Here is a 16,645-nt window from a genome sequence, read left to right as displayed (position 1 = left end):
GTCTTTTGAAAACATAAGACAGAACAAATGTTTTGAAAAAGTATTTTGGTTACAAGGATGAAGAACTAATTAATACAAGATACTTGATTTACATCACAAGCCCTGGTGTGGTACAGCATTTAAGAATAAGGAAGTAAGCTGATGAAGGATGTGTTTAGTCTGAAAAGAACACAGCATCGCTCAGCAGCAGTTGCTGCAGATGTTGCCCTTTCTCAGCTGAGCTGTCTCTCAGTCAGCGTCTTAGCAGTAGCTACAGAGCTACTCCCCCTTCTTCCTTTCTTCTGCCTCCTCATTCTTGTTCTCAGAGGGTTTTAGCAAGGAGTCATTGATCAACACAAAAAAGACATTTTTTTTTTGGCGTGTGCTTTTTACTTTGGTATTTTTGACTTATTGACTTAGATTTGTTTTGCGTGTTTGCATTTTGTTTAAGAGAGATATGTTGTTTCATGTGTAGGTAAGTACGTAGGTAGGATCTGAGAGTTGTAGAAGGGGAGAGAATATGATGAAAATATGTTGTATGGAAAAAAGTTTTACCCTAGCATTTTTATCTATGATCTATTTTTTTTGGCTTGCATTTATAGTGTAGAGAAAGAATTTCATTCTACTCTTTGAATTTATACATTTTTCTAGTTTCCCCAGACACATTGTGGGAAATAATTGATCTTTACCAGGAGTTCAGTTGCCATCACTGTCGTAAGCAAGCTGGCTCACACATGTGAGTTCATTTTTGAAACTTAATCTGTGCTCCACAGATTGACTCCCTCTTTCTCCATCCCACCTTTCACTCCCACAGCTCAGGGAGAAGCTGTGAAATGGAGGACCCGAGCCACTCAACTTTGGTCTTCTCAAGACACTGTGGCGTTGCTTGTCCCTCAGGTTTCCTTATGAAGTTTAGATTCTTAGCTGTAGTTCTGAACAAAGCCCTGTGATGTTTGCAGGATGACAATGGATTAAAAGGCTTTGTTTCGTGACTGCCACCATTGTCACCCTCGGAAATCTTCCAGTCTAGGAAAATGGAATCTCCATTTAGGTAAACTTTAATCGGTAAAGAAAGCTTGGGTGTTTTGTTTACATTGTCTCTAAGAATTTTGTTGTTTTTGAGGTTACAGTAAGTAGAATTGTACAATGTTTGCACCACAGAATATTTTTCTAAAACAGAAACAGGCCCACTCCTGTTCCATGATGCTGTTACTGGAAGAGCATGTTGAGAAACAGCCCAGGCCAGGAGAACAGCCTGCACATCTCCACTTAATATGAGAAAGAGGGCAAGAGCCTCCCCAGGGCCAGCTTGACATCCTTGTTCCTCAGTGTATAGATGAGGGGGTTCAGGGTTGGGCTGAGGACCGAGTACAGCACTGAGGTCACTTTGCTTCTCTCTGGGCTGTAGCTGGAAGCAGGACTGATGTAGGCACAGAACACAGAGGAGTAGTACACACAGACCACGATGAGGTGGGAGGAGCAGGTAGAGAAGGCCTTCCTCTTGCCCTCAGCAGAACGCATGCGCAGGATGCTGGCGATGATGCAGCCATAGGAGAGCAAGGTGAGGAAGAAGTTGATGCCTCCATAAAAGGCATCTGCTATAAGAGTCATGATGCTATTCACATATGTGGAGCTGCAGGAGAGGAGGAGAAGTGGAGGGATCTCACAGAAGAAGTGAGTGATGACGCTGGGGCCACAGAATGACAGCCGTGTCATTAGACCAGTGTGGACAGATGCATTCAGAGCACAGATGGACCACACAGCCATGGCCAGTACCCCACACAGCTGTGGGCTCATCCTAGAGCTGTAGTGCAGGGGATGGCAGATGGCCACATAGCGGTCGTAGGCCATGACCGTGAGCAGCAGCAGCTCAGAAGACAAGGACCACAGAAGGAAGAAGAGCTGGGCCATGCACCCCTTGAAGGAGATGGTGTTTTCCTCAGACACTAGGCCAAGCAGTGCTTTGGGCAACACAGAGGAGGTGCAGACAATATCCATGGTGGCTAAATTGCATAGGAAAAAGTACATGGGACTGTGGAGTCCAGTGCTAGAAGTGACCAAAGCAATGATGACAATGTTGCCTATGAGAGCCAATGTGTAGAGTGACAGGAAGCAGATTATCAGGAGAAGTTTTAGACCAGGGTTCTCTGAGAACCCTTCCAGCACAAACTCTGTCCCCATTGTCTGGTTAGGACTCAACATCATAGTGGAGAGTATCTGTTTCACCACTGTGTCTGTTGACATTTTACCACTTCAAAGTCTGGTTTCCAAAGTCGATCATCTCAAAATTCTCTGCTCTCAGAAAGGGAAGGAGTGAATGTATTTTATTCATGGCAGCCTCTTGTCCCTTGTTGTCTGTAGCACATTATTGGGAAATGACATTTATTTCATTTACTTTTGTTTCCTATCTAGAAAGTTTCACCCCGCAGATTTGGATCAAGTGAAGTGGATCACTCTTCCCTCATCTTGAGGATGAGAGTTGAGTGAAGCACCCTCACTCAGGACCTGCCTGTGCTCTACTTCTCTGTCACCTACAAGCACCATGCTCTGCTGACAGTGCTGGAGACACGGCTGTGCCCTCCCCTCCACAGCAGGTATTCTCTACACAATGACAAATCTGATGAACATCCCGAGATGGCTCTTGTACATTCTTCACACCTGGCTTCCTGGCTTCTCTGATATTTGGAGTGGTTGATCTTTTATACATCTCAACCTGATAATTGTCATTCCCCATTTCCAAGAATCCATGTGTATTCTGAATTTTATTTATTATCGTCTGTGACTTCTGATTTGGTTGAAACTGTCCTGACTCTAACCTAGTTCAAATCTATGTTCCTAGAGAGCATTTCTCAATACCCAGGCCTATAAACCCATAGTGCTTTTGTGGCATTTTTGTCCCAATGAATCGCAGTAACTTCAAAGTCAGTATACACACAGCTGAAATCCTTGTCACTGTCTACAAATGCTTCTGTGTGGTTTAAATAGCCTTACATAGAAGTTCATCTTTGGTTACCCCATGTTTCATTGCTTAACCTATGGAGTTCCATCAATTTGACTCATGGTTTTACCCTTAGGCGCTATACCTATGATAGGTTCTCAGTAGCTTCCTGTTCTATGAGCCAAGAATGTGTTCTACATCATCTTCCCCCTCTCACCCAATGGTCCTCAAAGTCTGTAACTATAGCTTTCCCAACATTATACCTCCTGTTCCCAATGTCTTCAACTCTTTCATAATTTCTGAATTCTTTTTATTTCCAACATTTCTAATTTCCTCCTTCAGCACCCAAGAACTATAGAGCATGCACCTGAAGATAATTGGCCCTTGGCCCCAATCCAAATTCACTGTGTCTCTCCAGAGTCCTTCAGCAAATCACATTCTACAGCTTGGCGTAGGAAATACATCTAACATCATCCATTAGGTTCCATAGTTCCTTCATGAGTTCATGTATGAACGAACACACTCTACTCTTATTTATAAGCCTGTTTGTGGCACTTATTTGCAGCACTATTTCAGTCTTTTAAAATCACATTTTATCTCATATCTCTTTTCCATAGCAAGGCTCACAACCTATTTCTCATCAAGATAATAGAAAATGTTGAATTTTAAATATTATATTTGCCTCCATTTCTAATTAGAGGTTTGCAAATATAGTATTTACCCTCTGCAATCATGTTGACAGTGTTATGTCTAACTATGTCTCTATCACCACTCTATTCTATTGCACTGGAGAATGTCAATACTTAGTTTGGTTGCAAGTGGTTCTTTAGAAACAGGATTGCAAAAGAGAATTCTTCTAATATTCTTGGCAGTTTCTGAATCTAGCTAGCTAATATGACTACACTTGAAACCATGAAATACTCCCCTGATATTACTAATAATTTATGTGTGAGATTAGCTTCCATTCCTAGGGTGTATATCCTTCAGATTACAGGAAATGTGATCAAGATTGACCCTTGGTTGATCTAAAGGGAAAGATCTAATAATAATAGAAGCCTAACTGAAGTTATTGAATAATGAATAACGTGTGCTATATGGCAAAATTCTAACACCAGTAGCACATCTATAAAAATCACATTGCATGGAAAATAACTAACCAATTTCTAAATAACACACCTAAGAAGAAATGACAGAGAAATGTAATAAATAGGGCAATTTGAAGACCTGGACACATGTCCATGCCCTTATACACACCTATTGTATTGCAAACAAGTAGAAATACGCACTAGAGAAAAGACCATTCTGGTCAAACTGGAGTTACACATAGAAGAATGAAACTAGTTTCTTACCTCTCAACTTGTACAAAATTCAGCTCCAAGTGGATCAAGAACCTCAGCATAAGACCCAATACCCTGAAAACGATAGAGTATAAACAGGGAAGATGCTTCAACTCAGTGTCACAGGAAAAAACTTTCTGAGTAAGACCATAGCTGCACAGGCACTAAGCTCACTAATGGACAAATGGGCGCACATGTAGCAATGAAGCTTCTGTATGGGAAAGAATATCATCATGTCAGTGAAGAAGCAGCCTAAAAAATGGCAAAAACCTTGGCCAACTCTACCACCGAGAGGCTTAATGTCCAGAATCTACAAATAACTAAAAAGTTTAAACAGAGAGAAAACAATCTAACTAAAAATGGGAAATGGAATTAAACAGAGAATTTTCAAAGCTGAAACACAAATAACTGAAAAAACATTATAATTGTTCAATATCATTTGCCATCAGAGAAATCAGGTTAAAACTACCTTGATAATAAATCTTAACTCAGTCGTGATGGCCAAGATAAAATAATAAGCACATGACTGCAGATGCAGCCAAAGATGTGGGGAAAGGGAACACTTGTTCACTTCTAGTGGGTGTGCAAACTGGTACAACTACCATAGAAACCAGTATAGTGCTTCCTCAAAAAACTGGAAGTAGATAGATGCATTACATTTTCAGGTATAGCACTCTTACGCATGCGCCCAAAGGACTATACCTCTTAATAAGGCGACTCTTGTTCTTCCATGTTCATTGTTGCTCTATTCACAGCAGCCAGGAAATGGAAACAACAAAAATGTCCATCATATTAATAATGGACAGTGAGCTTATGGTGCTTTAATACTGGAACATTACTCATCTGTTAACAAAAATGAAGTTATGAAGTTTATAGGAAAATGGTAGATCTGGAAGCAATCAGCCTGAATGAGGCTACCAAGGTCTAGAGAGACAAACATTACATACTTCCTTTTACATGTGGATATTACCTTTTAAGCTTTAGATATAAGTATCTTTGGGCTACTATTGCTGTAATGAAACACCATTACCGAAGCAACTTAGGGTCAAATGGGGTTGACTTACAATTCTACATCCCTCTTCATCATTGAAGGAAGTCAGGACAGGAACTCAAACATGACAGGAACCTGGAGACAGGAGTTGATTAGAGGCCATGGAGGGCAGCTGCTTAATGATTGCTCCCCGTGGCTTGCTCAGTCTGCTTCCCTATAGAATTCAGGACCAGCAGTCAAGGCATGACCCCACCCACCATGGGCTGGACCCTCTCACATCAATCACTAATTTAAAAAAAAAAACTGCTCTGCAGTCTCATCAAACGTCCAATCTTACAGAGGCAACCACAATTAAGACCTCTTCTTTCTTTTTTGTGGTCTCACCACAAAAAAGCATTAATAAATACCATAAATATAAAACATATTAAAACTTAAAATTTCCACAGTTTTTATCAATCCATACACATTAAAAATTTTGTCTTTGTAAAAATCCAAAGTCTCTTAAAATCCAAAAAATCTTTTAAAGATTCAAAGTCTTAACATGGCTCTCTGAATTGACTAAGCAAGGCACATCTGAGCTCACAGAGACTGAAGCAGCAAGCACAAGGCCTATATGGATCTACACCAGGTCCTCTAGGTAGATATGATATCTATTAGCTTAGCATTTTATGAGACTCATGACTATGAAAAAGAGTTGGTCTCCGACTCTTCTGCCTGCTCTTGAGACTCTTTTCCTACTGTTGGGATGCTGTGTCCAACTTCAATATGAGAATTTTTGCTCCATCTTATATTTTATTTGCCATTTTTGGTTTTTATCTTTTAGAGGCCTGTTCTTTTTTAATAGAGAAGAAAAAGGGAGTAGAAATGAATGAGTGAATGGAAAGGGAGCTAGAGAGTGACTTGAAGGAGCAGAGGGAGGTGAAATTATAATCAAGATATATTGTGTGAGAAAAGAATCTATTTTCAACAAGATAAAAATCCTTTAGCACACACTCAAAGGAAAAAAAAAAAAACAAAGAAACAACAAAAAAGAAAAAATTAAAGTCTACCAACTATGGGCTCCTATAAAATAAAAATGAAGCCAAATACTTTTTTACTTTAAGAGGGAAGAACCAGGGCACAGTCACAATTCGAGTACAGCAAAATCACACGCACTAAAACAGTCTAAATAATTCAATGATCATGTCTGGGATTATTCACAATCTTCTGGGCTCTCTTCACTGTGTCAAGCCTCCACTTCTCTTCATGATTCCTTCAGTCCTGGGGATTCAGCAGCCACCAAGGCTGCACGGTTCCCAATGGCCTCTCCTGGCTGCTCACAGTGCCCTGCTGCAGTTATCCCTATGGCCCTTCACGTCTCCAGAACCATCAGCACCTGGTGACTTTAGACCACTAAGTTCGTCTGCCAATAGGAAGGTACCTTCTGTGTGCAACACTTCCAAGAGTGCTTCACCTCACTGATGTTGGTTTCCAAGGCTGATTCTTCAGCCCCAGGTGACCAGCATCCATTGTCCCAGGAAAGGAAAGGTTTTATTTCAGTGGTTCCAGTCTTTTGTTAATTCCAGCCATTTCTTCAGCTCCAGCTAACCAGACATTACAGCTTCTCCACACAAAAGGCCCAGTAGTGTTTTTGCTTCCCTCTGAGACTTCACAAGTCAGGACTCCATCGTCTACACTGCTCTTGTCTTCTAAGCTCCTACAGTATTGAAAGCTGTTGAGGTTCAGCCAGTCTCAACGCCCTCTCAGGGTCCAGAAAAACCTAGCACCAGCAGGATAGGGTCTGAGGTGAGAAAAGAATCTCTCACTCAATACTCTTTGTGCCAGTTTTTTTTTTATTGAGCTCCCACGCTGCAAAGTTTCCAGATAATACACACACAGACACACACACAGACACACACAGACACACAGACACACACACACACACACACACACATTTCTCTGGTAACTGCAAAGTTACAGAGCTTGAACTTCTCAGGGTTATAAAGCAAGTAAGAGCTGTCCTGAGTGACACTGTCAGCATCTTTATGGCCTTGGGGAGGCATGGTTAGAAGGACACGCAAACCTCTTCCTTAAACGTACCTTGAAAAGTATAAAGAAGGATTGCGTTCACTTTTTTCTTTTTTTAATTAAAAGATTTTTTTTTTCATTTTGCTTACCAACCCTAGTTCACCTTTTTCCCCTTCCCCATTTCCCCCATCTACTCAGAGAGGGTAAGGCCTTTTTTGGGGAGTCAACAAAGTCCTGCATACCAAGTTGAGGCAAGACCAAGGCTCTTCCCTCCCCCCACCAAGGCTGAGCAAGGTATCTGATCATAGGGAAAGGGCTCCAAAAAGCCAGTTCATGCACCTGGAGTAAGTCCAAATTGAGAATGGCTAGCACACTGGAGGGGAGCTTTGTTCTTGAAGAACAGTGTGAAGAAGATTAGATGATCATCATGGCCATGAATCTGTGATGGGCAAAGGCTGAATTAGACACAGGACTTTCACACTGTAGCAGCTTCCTGAAGAGTATGTGCCTCTTCATAGGAAGAGTACAAACTTCACCATGTGCTCCTCACTAAGTGGTAAGAGTTGCTACTTCTCATCAGGATCAAACAGGCATCCCCTGCGGAATAGCATGGAAAAGCCTTGGTATCTGTACTATCATAGAAGAAAAACAACAGGGAGAAGAGGTTGTTGGGAACTCACTTTGGTGGATGATGTCTGCTGTTTTGCCTGGACTGGCCACCTGGGGCATGCCATAAACTGTTGTATACAACAGTCAAATGCAGAAATATTTCTGTGGGATATTTTGCATTCATCACAGAGAGGAGAATGATACTTCTAGAAAACCATAGGTCAATAATGAGTGTTTTCATAATGATGTGTTTAATAAACAATATTTTGATGCATGGCATTCCTATTGGCATAGCAAACAATCCTATCTGTTTTAGATATGGTATTGCCATACAGAGGGAAAATAATTAATTTGCTTCCCAACTGTTAACCCATGCACACTGTGAAGCAGAGAGAGGAGCTGCGTCCACTTGAGCACTCCTCCTATAATTTCATCATTCTCTTTTGAGCATTAAACTTTTATTGCTAGTGTGCCCAGTTGTGCCTAAGTGGACATGGAAGAATCTAGGATCCAGGTGGGGAGTTTGTGGGAAGCAAATTCCCTACGGCCACACATCCCTGCATGTAACTTAGCTCTCAGCAAGACTGAATTGAAAACCTTCAAAATCTGTTGAGAATCCTCATTATGTTCAGAAAATGGAGTGTCTGCTGATCCGTGGTCTATCCAGAAAAATTGGTACAGGAAGCTCCTACACTTGCATCCCTGTTTTCGCGGTCTTCCCTTTATTGGTTTGGCAATTTTCCTGATGCTTAAGGTCAGACATAAGAAATTGTTTCTGTAGGTGACTTGCACTCATGCCAGCCAAGTTCTGCAACAGACAGGGAAAGGCTAACATCTATAGGCTTGGATGATGTTTTTAACTCTACGAAAGGTGAAGGTCACTCCTGCCACAGAACAGCATACTCTGGACAACAGGGCAAGAGAACGCCCACTGTGGCACTTTCTCACAATTCTTTGTATGGCATGGCCAAACAAGACAATATTTATATCTTCTCTAGTCATCAAAACAGATTTTAGATTAATCTAAATCTGTTGGTTTCATTTCTAAATTAGTGTGAGTACTGGGTGATGAATGAGTAGATCTGGTTTTGAATGTAAGACAAGATAACAGACATGAATAAACTCCTTGATCATAATTAGAAGCTAGATAGTCTACTGCTTATACAGTGGAGCATAAAACCAAATCTTTCTATCATCTTCTGTCCCTTGAGCTTAGCACTCTTTATTAAATTCAGGACTCATTGAAAACATGACTATATTGTACTTTTGTCTTTCTGTGCTGATTTCCCAAAAACTGGGACAAATGTTTCTTTCATAGTGAGATATCTTTTTGCTTGAGAGTTCTGAAGAATCACATAGTGGACTATAATCCTTCACTCACCTTTCCCTGTCCCAGTGTGTTGAGGTGATGGGTGAGTTTCACAAAGAGAACATGGCTGAACACAAACCCTCCTTTCCTGCAAGCACCAAGTCTTCAGGGTCCCTCTGAAGCTCACATCTTCCTTTGTGTATATTGACCTTCAGAAATACCCGTGATTGTCAGAGACCAGGTCAGGTGTTTGTCCTGGTGCCTCTTGGGATAGAAACTCAAGGAGAAAGCTCTTAGGATCAATTAAAGAAAACTTTTGCTTTATGACTCAAATTCCCTGAAGACTGGTGTGGAAGAGGGTGGTCAGGGGAGTCTTCTAGTGTGGGTAGGAACAGTTCATCCCCGATAGCCTTTCTTCAACACTCTGGATCTCCCAGAATGTCTTGGTATTCTCATGTTCTATGTGGAAGGTCTCACCATGGTAGAAAAAGACTCATATGCATTCTGCTGAGAGTATTTTATCTGGATTTGACATACATGCAGTGGGGTTATTCTAAGTATGTTTTACTTTCTATGCTTCCCCTTCCTCTTCCTACATCCAAGGCTTCAATGTATTGTTATGAATTCATGTTCCTTCAATACTAACATTCTGTTTGCTACATTTTTAATCCCTGAGAATATCCATACAGGTAGCATTATATAGACAGAACAAGTTTTAATTAGTAATATAGATTAGTATACATATATATGCATTTAATATAATTAGCAAATAAAAAGGGGTCATGAATTTGGAGAAGAGTGGGGGATGGAAATATGGAATGGTTTTGAGAGAGGAAGGGTGGGAAGAAATATTTTAATCAAATTATAATCTCAAAAAATTTCAAAGAAAAAATTGATTCAAAGTTTCATATGTCATAAAATTCTTTATAAAGGAAAACATAAATAAAACCAAATTGATTATGATTGTTAATTGAATTTTTTTTACACAAAGTATCCTGGTTTGGTTTCCCCTTCCCATGCTCCTCTCAAATCCTTCTTACTCACTCAACTCCATGTTCTTTCTTTCTCCCTGTCTTTAGAAAACAAAAACAAAACAACGAATTAGTAAAAAAGAACAAACACAAGAAACAAACACACATAACCCAAATCCATAAAAACACAAAATCAGAAGCCATAATATACAAGCAAAAGGCCAGTAAGACAAAAATTTCCCAAGTGAAGAAATAGTAGAAAGTATACAGAAATACCATTGAGCTCATTTTATCTTAGCCATGCACTGCTGATCATTGGGGCTGCCAATCAGTGGGGTTTATACACATAGTCATACTCTACTGTTGGGAATGAGTTTTTCCTGAGTGTTCCAGGGTCTCTTACTATTTGTACATTGTGCAGCTGAAGGTTTCTGTATTTGTTCCTATGTACTGCAGGAGAAAGCTTCTTTGGTGATGGCTGAGTGAGACACGAATCTATGAGGATAGAAGAATGTCATCAGTATTTTTTGTATTAATATTTTTAGCACCAAAGTGGTTTTTAATTTTCTTTATTTTTTGAGACTTCCATATATGCATACAACAAAATGTGATCATATTTACTTAAAAAAAAGAATGTCATCAGGAGTCATTTAATTGGTGCTTTTCTTTTCACAGAAGTGCAGTGTTTAATATTCTCCTTGGTCTATGACCTATTTAGTTTCAGGTTCTTAGCTATGTGAGCAGTGTCAGGCATGGGTTCCATTTCATGGAGTGGTAGTTAAATCCATTTGGATAATGATTGGTTGCCCTTGAGACGGTTGTGCCATTGTTATGACAGTTTATCATGCAAGCAGATCACCATTGCAGATGGAAGGGTTTGTAGCTGGGAGGTATTTCCCTTTCACATAAGATTTAATTATTTCTTATTTATTAACACCTGAAAATGTTTCATTATGTAAATCTACCACTAATTTTATACATTCACCAATTCACAGACATCTAGGGTGTTCCAGTTTCTGGGATTTATGAGTAAAATAGCAATGGCATGGATTGGCAAGCATCTCTACAGTAGAATGCACAGTCCTTTGGGTATATGCCCCCAAATGGTAAGCTGGACCTTGATCTTCCTAAGGAGCCACCATACTGATTTCCACAGTGGCTGTTTAAGCTTGTACTACCACCAACAGTGAATGAATGTCCCTTTTACACTACATTCTCACCAGGTTGAGCTTTTATTTGTTTTTATTGATCTTAGCTACTGTGACTGGTGTAATATGACATCTCAAGATAATTTTAGTTTGCATTTCCTTGATGACCAAGGATGTTGAACATTTCTTTATGTATTTCTCATCCATTTGTGTTTCATCTTTTGAGAACTCTCTGTTTAGTTCTATACCAGATTTTTTAATTGGGTTGTTTTCTTGATGTCCAGTTTTTGAGTTCTTTATACATGGTAGATATTAGCCCTTTATCAGAGGTGCTGTTAGTAAAAATCTCTTCCCATTCTGTTGCCAGCCACTTTGTCTGAACGATGGTGTCCTTTGTCACACAGAAGTTCTTTGGTTTCATGAGGTCCTATTTGTTAATTGTTGTTCTTAGTGCCAGTGTGTGTCTTGTTCGGAAAATCTTTCCTGTGCCAATGAGTTCAAGACAACCTCTGCTTTCTTTTCTATCTGAATCAATGTATCTGGCCTAATGTTGCGGTCCTTGACTTGTTTAGAGTTTTATTTAGTGCAGGGTGATAAGGATGGACTTATTACCACCCTTCTAGGTGGAACCTTCCAGTTTCATCAACATAATTGTCTAAAGATTATGGTTTATTTCTACAGTGTATTTCTGGCTTCTTTATAAACTATAGATATCCATAGGTGTGAGGATTTATTTCTGTATCTTCAGTTAGATTCTATTGATCAAATGTGTCTATTTTTAAATATCAATACAATTTTGTTCTAATTACCAAAGCTCTGTAGTACATCTTCAGATCAGGGATGGTGATATATTCAGCAATCCTTTTGCTTTTCAGGATTGTTTTAGTTATTCTTATTTATTTATTCATCTGTTTCTATATGAAACTAAAAATTGTTTTTTACCATTTGGTGAACAATTGTGTTGTGATTTTGATGAGGGCTGCATTGAGTCTATAGACTGCTTTTGATAGGAAGTCCATTTCATTATATCAGTCTTACCTACCCAAGAGCATGGCACATATTTTCATCTTGTGATATTTTCTTCAATTTTTTTTCTTCAATGTCTTAAAGTTTTCAATCATATAAGTCCTTTACTTGCTTGGTCATATTTACCCCAAGATATTTTAAAAACGGTATTGTAAAAGGTATTATTTTCCCGATTCCTTTTCTAGTACATTTGTCATTTTTATATAGGAATGCAACTAATTTTATGTGTTCAATTTGTATCACTCTACTTTGCTGAAAGTGTTTATCAGCTATAGAGGTTTGCTGATGGAGTTTTTAAAATTGTTTTTATTGAGCAATATATTTTTCTCCACTTCCCTCTACTCCTCCCCTCTCTCCTTCTACCCTCCCCCATAACCACCACACTCCCAATTTACTCAGGAGATCTTGTCTTTTTCTTCTTTCTATTTAGATCCACGTATGTCTCTCTTAGGGACCTCTTTGTTGCCTAGGTTCTCTGGGGTTGTGAATTGTAGGCTGCTTTTCTTTATGTCTAAAAGCCACTTATGAGTGAGTACATATTATATTCATCTTTCTAGGTCTGGGTTACCTCACTCAATATGTTTTTTTTCTAGATTTATCCATTTGCCTGCAAATTTCATGATGTCATTTTTTTTTAACCACTGTGTAGTATTCCGTTGTATAAATGTAACACATTTTCTCTATCCATTCTTCTTTTTGAGCTCTTCAGTTGAGGGGAATAAAGGTTGTTTCCTGGTTCTAGTTCTTGCAAATAATGCTGCTATGAACATAGTTGAGCACATATTCTTATGGTTTGATTGAGCATCCTTTGAGACTATACCCAACAACAATATTGCTGTGTCTTAAAGTTGATTGTTTCCTAATTTCTGAAAACTCACCACGCTGATTTCCAAAGTTACTGTACAAGTTTGCACTTCCACCAGCAATAGAGACGTGTTCCCCTTTCTCCACATTGTCTCCAGCATAAGCTGTCATCAGTGTTTTTGCTCTTAGCCATTTTGACAGGTGTAAGATGGAATCTCAGCATTATTTTATTTGAATTTCTCTGATGACTAAGGATGTTGAGCATTTCCTTAGGTGTCTTTCAGACATTTGAAATTGTCTGTTTAAAGTTAGGTATATACCCCTTTTTTTAAATTGGATTATTTGTTCTTTTGATGTCAAGTTTCTTGAGTTCCTTGTGTATTTTGAAAATCAGTCTTCTATTCAATGTGGGTTTGGTGAAGATCTTTTTACAATCTGTAGACTGCTGTTTTGTCTTATTGACCATGTCCTTTGCTTTACAGAAGCTTCTCAATTTTAGGAGGTCCCATTTATTAATTGTTTCTCTCAGTGTCTGTGCTACTGGAGTTATATTTAGGATATAACCTGTGTTAAATGTGTTCAAGTGTACTTTCCACTTTCTCTTCTATGAGGTTCAGTGTGGTTGATTTTATACTGAGGTCTTTGATCCATTTGGACTTGAGTTTTGTGCATGATGATAGACATGGATCTATTTGCATTCTCCTGTATGTTGGCATCCAGTTATGCTAGCACCATTTGTTGAATATGCTTTCTTTCTTCCACTTTATATTTTAGCTTCTTTGTCAAAAATCATGTATTTGTAGGTGTGTGGATTGATGTGTGGTACTGTGGGACAATGGTCTGTACACTGTCATTTGTATTTTAAATAAATGCAGATTGGCCAATAGCCAGGCAGGCAGTGTAGGTGGGGTGACCAGAACAGGAGAACTGTGAAGAGTAAAGGATCAGTAGTGATCCAGCCGCAGAGGAAGCAATATGAGAACACCTCACGGATAAAGGTACCAAGCCATATGGCTAACATAGACAAGAATAATGGGCTAGTTTAAGATGTAAGAATTAATTAATAAGTAGCCTGACCTACTAGGTCAACCAGTTTACAGTTAATGTAGACCTCTGAGTGTTTATTTGGGACAAAACAGCTGTGGTACCTGATGGGACAGAAAACTTGGTCAACAGTTCAGGTCTTCAGTTCAATTCCATTGGTTCTCCTGTCTGTTTTTTAAATGTTAATATCGGCTGTTTTCATTATTGTAGCTCTATAGTAAAGTTTGAAGTCAGGAATCGTGAAGCCTCTAGAAGCTCCTTTGTTTTTTGTTTTTGTTTTTGTTTTTTAATTTATTTATTTATTAAAGATTTCTGTCTCTTCCCTGCCACCGCCTCCTATTTCCTTCCCCCTCCCCAATCAAGTTCCCCTCCCTCGTCAACCCGAAGAGCAATCAGGGTTCCCTGCCCTGTGGGAAGTCCAAGGACCACCCACCTCCACCCAGGTCTAGTAAGGTGAGCATCCAAACTGCCTGGGCTCCCACAAAGCCAGTACGTGCAGTAGGCTCAAAAACCCATTGCTATTGTTCTTGAGTCCTCAGTAGTCCTCCTTGTCCTCTATGTTCAGTGAGTCCGGATTTATCCCAGGCTTTTTCAGACCTAGACCAGCTGGCTTTGGTGAGTTCCCGTTAGAACATCCCCATTGTCTCAGTGTGTGGGTGCACTCCTTGCTCCTTTGTTGTACAGGATTTTTTGACTATCCTAGGTTTTTTATTTTTCTATATGAAGTTGTGCATTGTTCTGTCGAGGACTGTGAAGAATTTTGGTGGGCATTGCATTGAATCTGTAGATTGCTGTTGGTAAAATTGTCATTTTACAGTGCTAATTCTACCTACGCAAGACCATGGGAGATCTTTCCATTTTTTTGTTATCTTCTTCAATTTCTTTCTTCAAAGGTTTAAAGTTCTTATCATACAGGTCGTTAGCTTTTTTTTTTTTTTTTGGTTAGGGTTACCCCAAGATATTTTAGGTTATTTGTAGCTATTGTGAAGGGTGTTGTTTCTCTAATTTCTTACTCAGCCCACTTACCTTCTATATCAAGGAGAGAGGGATACTATTTTTCTTTTAGTTCATCTTGTATCCTGCTATATTACTTGTAGGTATTTATGAGTTGTAGGGGCTCCCTGGTAGAATTTTTGGGGTCATTTATGTAGACTATCATATCATTAGTGAATAGTGAAAGTTTGGTTTCTTCTTTTCTGATTTGTATCCTCTTGATTTCCTTTCATTTCTTATTGCTTTAGATAGAACTTGAAGTACTATATTGAATAGATATGGAGAGAGTGGTAAACCTTGTCTTGTTCCTGATTTCAGTGGGATCAATTTGAGTTTCTCTTCATTTAGTTTGATGTTGGCTGTTGGCTTGCTGTATATAGCCTTTATTATGATCAGGTATGTTACTTGTATCCCTGCTCTTTCCAAGACTTTTATTGTGAAGGGTTTTTCAACATCTAATGAGATGATCATGTGTTTTTTTTCTTTTACTTTGTTTACACAGTTGATTACATTGATAGATTTTTATATGTTGAATCATCCCTACATTTCTGGGATGAAGCCTATTTGGTCATAGTGGACAATTCTTCTGATGTGTTCTTGAATTCAGTTTGCCAGTATTTTATTGAGTATTTTTGCATCAATGTTCATGAGTGAGATTGATTTGTAATTCTTTTTCTTAGTTGTGTCTTTGTGTAGTTTGGGTATCAGAATAATGGTAGCCTCATAAAAAGAGTTTTGTAATGTTTCTATTTCTCTTGTGTGGAATAATTTGAAGAGTATTGGTATTCGTTCTTCTTTGAAAATCTTGTCGAATTCTGTGTTGAAACCATCTGGTCCTGTGCTTTTTTTGGTTGAGAGATTTTTGATGACTTTTTCTATTTCCTTAGCATTTATAGGTCTATTTAATTTATTTATTCAGTCTTGATTTAATTTTGTAAGTGATATTTACACTTACAAAATTTAAGTGAAAGTTGACCATTTCATTTAAATTTTCCTATCTTGTGGAGTACAGGTGTTTGAAGTATGACCTGATGATTCTCTGTATTTTCTCAGAATCTGTTGTTATGCTCCCTTTTCATTTCTGATTTTGCTAATTTGAATGCTCTCTCTCTGTCTTTTGGTTAGTTTGGATAAAGGTTTGTCTATTTCATTGATTTTCTCCAAGTACCAGCTCTTTGTCTCATTGATTTTTTGTATTGTTTTTTTTGTATTTCTATTTTATTGATTTCAGCTCTCAATTTGATTATTTCTTGTTATCTACTCCTCCTGGGTGAGTCTGTTTCTTTTTTTCTAGTCTGTTAGTCTGGGGGTTTTCTAGCTTTTTATATAGGTATTTTGTGCTATGAACTTTCCCCTTAGCATTGCTTTCATTGTGTCCCATAAGTTTGGGCATGTTGTGCTGTAATTTTCGTTGAATTTTAGAAAGTCTTTAATTTCTTTCTTTATTTCTTCCTTGACCCATTGGTGGTTTAGTTGACCACTGCTCAAT

At 38.8% G+C, this 16,645-nt stretch overlaps 3 protein-coding genes across 9 annotated transcripts in view; 2 read left to right on the top strand and 1 right to left on the bottom strand.

The window, feature by feature from the left end:
- The window catches only part of LOC126498399 (olfactory receptor 13A1-like), a 110,237-nt gene that overhangs the window by 13,659 nt on the left and 79,933 nt on the right, over positions 1 to 16,645 (top strand). Inside the window, exon 2 of one of the 7 annotated variants that reach the window (XR_007590825.1) lies at positions 2,392 to 2,573. The exons of 2 other annotated variants lie outside the window; for them this stretch is intronic. The gene's annotated coding sequence lies outside the window, so the exon portion shown is untranslated. Of the gene's footprint in view, positions 1 to 2,391; positions 2,574 to 16,645 lie in introns of those variants that run through there. 4 more of the 7 variants (XM_050137051.1, XM_050137049.1, XM_050137050.1 and 1 more) reach the window with 4 other exon arrangements.
- LOC126498401 (olfactory receptor 13A1-like) lies at positions 1,249 to 2,202 on the bottom strand. The gene has a single exon (XM_050137056.1). The coding sequence runs from the start codon at positions 2,182 to 2,184 to the stop codon at positions 1,249 to 1,251; it is 936 nt and encodes a 311-aa protein (XP_049993013.1). The 5' UTR covers positions 2,185 to 2,202.
- Positions 2,558 to 16,645, top strand: part of LOC126498397 (olfactory receptor 13A1-like) — a 73,557-nt gene continuing 59,469 nt past the window's right edge. Inside the window, exon 1 of the mRNA XM_050137042.1 lies at positions 2,558 to 2,573. The gene's annotated coding sequence lies outside the window, so the exon portion shown is untranslated. The remainder of the gene's footprint in view (positions 2,574 to 16,645) is intronic.

Source organism: Alexandromys fortis, unplaced genomic scaffold (genome assembly GCF_014885135.2).
Source record: "Alexandromys fortis isolate MF-2015 unplaced genomic scaffold, M_Fortis_MF-2015_v1.1 scaffold_3, whole genome shotgun sequence".
NCBI classification, from domain to species: Eukaryota; Metazoa; Chordata; class Mammalia; order Rodentia; family Cricetidae; genus Alexandromys; species Alexandromys fortis.
The sequence above is the reverse complement of the archived record's forward strand: the minus strand, read 5'-3'. Positions and strand labels throughout refer to the sequence as shown.